Source organism: Sinocyclocheilus rhinocerous, unplaced genomic scaffold, assembly GCF_001515625.1.
Source record: "Sinocyclocheilus rhinocerous isolate Xijiao unplaced genomic scaffold, SAMN03320098_v1.1 scaffold1141, whole genome shotgun sequence".
Taxonomy (NCBI): Eukaryota; Metazoa; Chordata; class Actinopteri; order Cypriniformes; family Cyprinidae; genus Sinocyclocheilus; species Sinocyclocheilus rhinocerous.
Window position 1 is genome coordinate 456924 of NW_015653550.1, and position 3446 is coordinate 460369.

The 3446-nt window shown below is 35.1% G+C and overlaps 1 protein-coding gene across 1 annotated transcript in view; it reads right to left on the reverse strand.

Moving 5' to 3' along the window:
- The window catches only part of LOC107716493 (TBC1 domain family member 22B-like), a 102441-nt gene extending 100313 nt beyond the window's left edge, over positions 1-2128 (reverse strand). The window contains exon 1 of the mRNA XM_016522973.1: positions 2108-2128. Within this exon, the coding sequence (XP_016378459.1) occupies positions 2108-2128 (21 nt within the window). The remainder of the gene's footprint in view (positions 1-2107) is intronic.
- Between the last annotated feature and the right edge of the window lie 1318 nt (positions 2129-3446).

A 3446-nucleotide genomic window follows, 5' to 3' on the forward strand; every position in this document is an offset into this window, starting at 1 on the left:
ATATATATACACACACAGTGCATATACATAAATCATTTTCCACTTTTTAAACCAACAACTTATTTCAATCATATCTCAATTTGCATTTAGTTTAATAAAATTGGTAACATTCTCACTATTAGCTAGCTGTTAATTAGCATGCATATTCCAAGCATATTGGCTGTTTATTAGTACTTATTAGTATTGTTTATTAGTATTATTAAGCACATATTAATGCTTTATTCTGCATGCCCATATTTTAGATCCCTTAATCCTACTCCATACTTAATCTTAACTACCTTACTAACTATTAATAAGCAGCAAATTGGTTTATTGAGTTTACTGAGGGGAAACTCTTCATCAACAGTGAATATGTGTTCCCTATTCTAAAGTGTTACCATAAAACTATATAGAAATTACATTTAAAAAAAAAAAATTCTTGCATAATTTGACAAAGCAAATAAATAAATACATAAATAAAAATCTAAGGAAATTATTTTCACAAGGGATATTTTCCTTGGATTTTCTTTGTTGCCTTCACACATGTTCTGTATCGTGTTTAATCTCATGAGAAAATGTACCTGACAGTGTTCGTGTTTACTTGATAAGAACTTAAAATTAACATATTGGAAGTTGCATAAATTTTTAGATCTGATCATTTCCCTAATATATTTGTTTTTCCATTAGCAAAGGGATCCAGAAAACGTTATAAAGACATAAAAGACATAAAAAGGGCAATAGAAGTGATGTAACGGCAATCTTGAGAGGTCACTAGGCATTAGATCAGAATAACTGAGCCGTATAACAGCAGAAATATCAAGCTGCTTCACAGGATCAGAACAGTTCCCTTACTGTCTAATAATAATGGCCACATACATGAGGAGAATGGGCATCTACCTGTCTTTTTCAAACTGAGAATATTGTTACTATATTAGGTTCTATATTACACAAAATATATTTTACTGAGCATTGTGTTTTCATTTGTCCTTTCTACTGAGCATAACATTTTAATGCCAGAAGGTATGTTTATTTCTACCTTTTGCAAACTGGAATTTCATTGTGATATATTTCTATTCAGGTTTTTTTTTTGCATAAAAAGTTAAAAAGAACAGATTTTGAATAGATTTGTTTTGTAAGAATATACGAATATATCACGTGCATATTCATTACCGTGATATATTCGGTAATGCGATATATCACGGTAATGAATATGCACGATATATATTCGTATATTACCATAGAATATACACTAAAGGTGTTTAATTTTTTTCCCCTTCCTTTTTTGAAAGAAATTAATACTTTTATTCAGCAAGGATGTGTTAAATTTATAAAAAAGTGATAGTAAAGACTTATATTAGACTTATATTAGAAAAGATGTTTGTTTGTTCGTTCGTTCATTCATTCATTTTTATTCATCAAAGACTCCTGAAAAACTATCACGTTACAAAAAAATCTAATGCTTTCTGAAGGATCATGTGGCATGAAGACTGGAGTAATGGATGATAAAAATTCAGCATTATTCTGCATTATTTTAAAATATAATAATATTTCACAATATTAGTTTTTTTTTTTTTGATCAAATAAATGCAACCTTGAGCATAACAGACTTTATATAAAAAATAAATAAATAAAAAAAAAAAAACTTACTGATCCCAAACTTTTTAACAGCAGTGTATAAATACTGAGCAACTATATTGAACAATGTGCTCCATTTTAAAATTGGGTTGGGTCAGGTCGGTGGCAAGGTCTTGTTTACTGTCTGGCTTGCACCGTCAATATGTCTCTGCAGACCTCTACCAGAACTGGTAACTTCCAGATTTAACAAAGATCATTTTAACACAGATAATCCACAAAAAGAACTGCTCTCATTAATAACATCCACAAAAGATGACACCACTGATCTGGCACTCATGTATTAACACCGCATCAGGTGAAATAAACATGAAATGAAGTTGTTGTTCTCATTTTGTCGCCAGAGAAAAAGAGAGAGAACGGGGCATTGTTCACAGCAGGTGCAGAGGTCCAGGAACAACAGGCCAGTAATAAATGTTTCCCAGCAGCTGGGTTTGGATGAACACACGCGTAAGGTCTGTGTCCAGGCGCTGGCTCTGCATCAACCCGCTCCCACCTGCTCACGACGGGACGCCATTACTCAAACACCTCGTATTAGTGCGACTGAAACCACCATTTAATCATCTGCACAGCTTTATCCTTTTATTTATTAAAGCCCACCGTGTGCTATTTCACCGAGTGTGGGTGGGTGAGAAAGAGATGGGTCTTACACCCAAAAAAAAACAAGTTACCACAGATAATATGAGACACTGGGGTAAGTCTTTTTTTTATCTTACAACTACAAAATGTTATTTTGGAACCCTCATAACTGCACTTTTAAACTAGTACAAGCCAACTTTTCAGCAGTTATTGTTGTCACACCCACAAATAAGCAAGGCAATAAGCAAGGCAGCAGGGGATTGTGGGTATAATTTCTACACATCTGGGCAGCTGCACAGAAATAGACCAAAGAGAAGACACTAGCTCTTTTCGTCTGAGCAATGGTGCCATTACCTCAAGTAATAAAATGCGCTGTTACAGGGCAAACATTTCTATAGTGTTGGCATCATGTCTAGAGATCAGATAGATGTGACGTTCTCTTCAACAGGTTTCACTGGCACTTTCAGTCATGCCTGAAGAGGCAGTCGTCACAGGAAATGAAACAGGAAGCCAAGAAAACTCCAAAGTAGCATTGATTTCCCCTGACAACACAAATCACACAAAGTGAAACTGCTAGTTGCACTGACAACTAATAGATGTCACATTGATATGGCACTTACAGATGATTGCTAGGCTTTTCTAGGTAGTTGCTAAGCAATTACTAGGGTGTTTCTGGGTGGTTGCTAATGTGTTCTAGCTAGTTCTTTGCCAACTCCTAGGATGCTCTGGATGTTTGCTAGATAATTAGCTGTTGTTGTTCGGTAAGGTGGTTTCTAGGTTGTTAATAGTGTGTTCTAGATTAGGGTGACCATACGTGCCATTTTCCCCGGACGCGTCCTGGCCAGGATTTCTATATTGCCTAAAATATCTAGGGTTTGGCTTTGTTTGCGTGTGCAGACCGATCGGTGTATGACATCGGTTCCTTGTGTTTTCGAAACGCTGTCGAGGTACTTTGAATCAAAGCAATATAGAAATCCTGGCCAGGACGCGTCCGGGGAAAATGGCACGTATGGTCACCCTATTCTAGATGGTTTCTAGGTGGTTGTCAGGCAATTGCTATAGGCATCAAAATAGTTTCTAGGTGGTTACTAGGGCAATGTTAGGTTTGTCACAATATCAGATTTTCACTACACGATTATTGTATCCAAAAGAATTCACATAATTTATTGGATATATAGCAATATCGTTAGAAATCATGAAAACACAAATAATGCTAATATCAGTCAAAGTCATATTGTTGTATCTTTTTTTTTTTT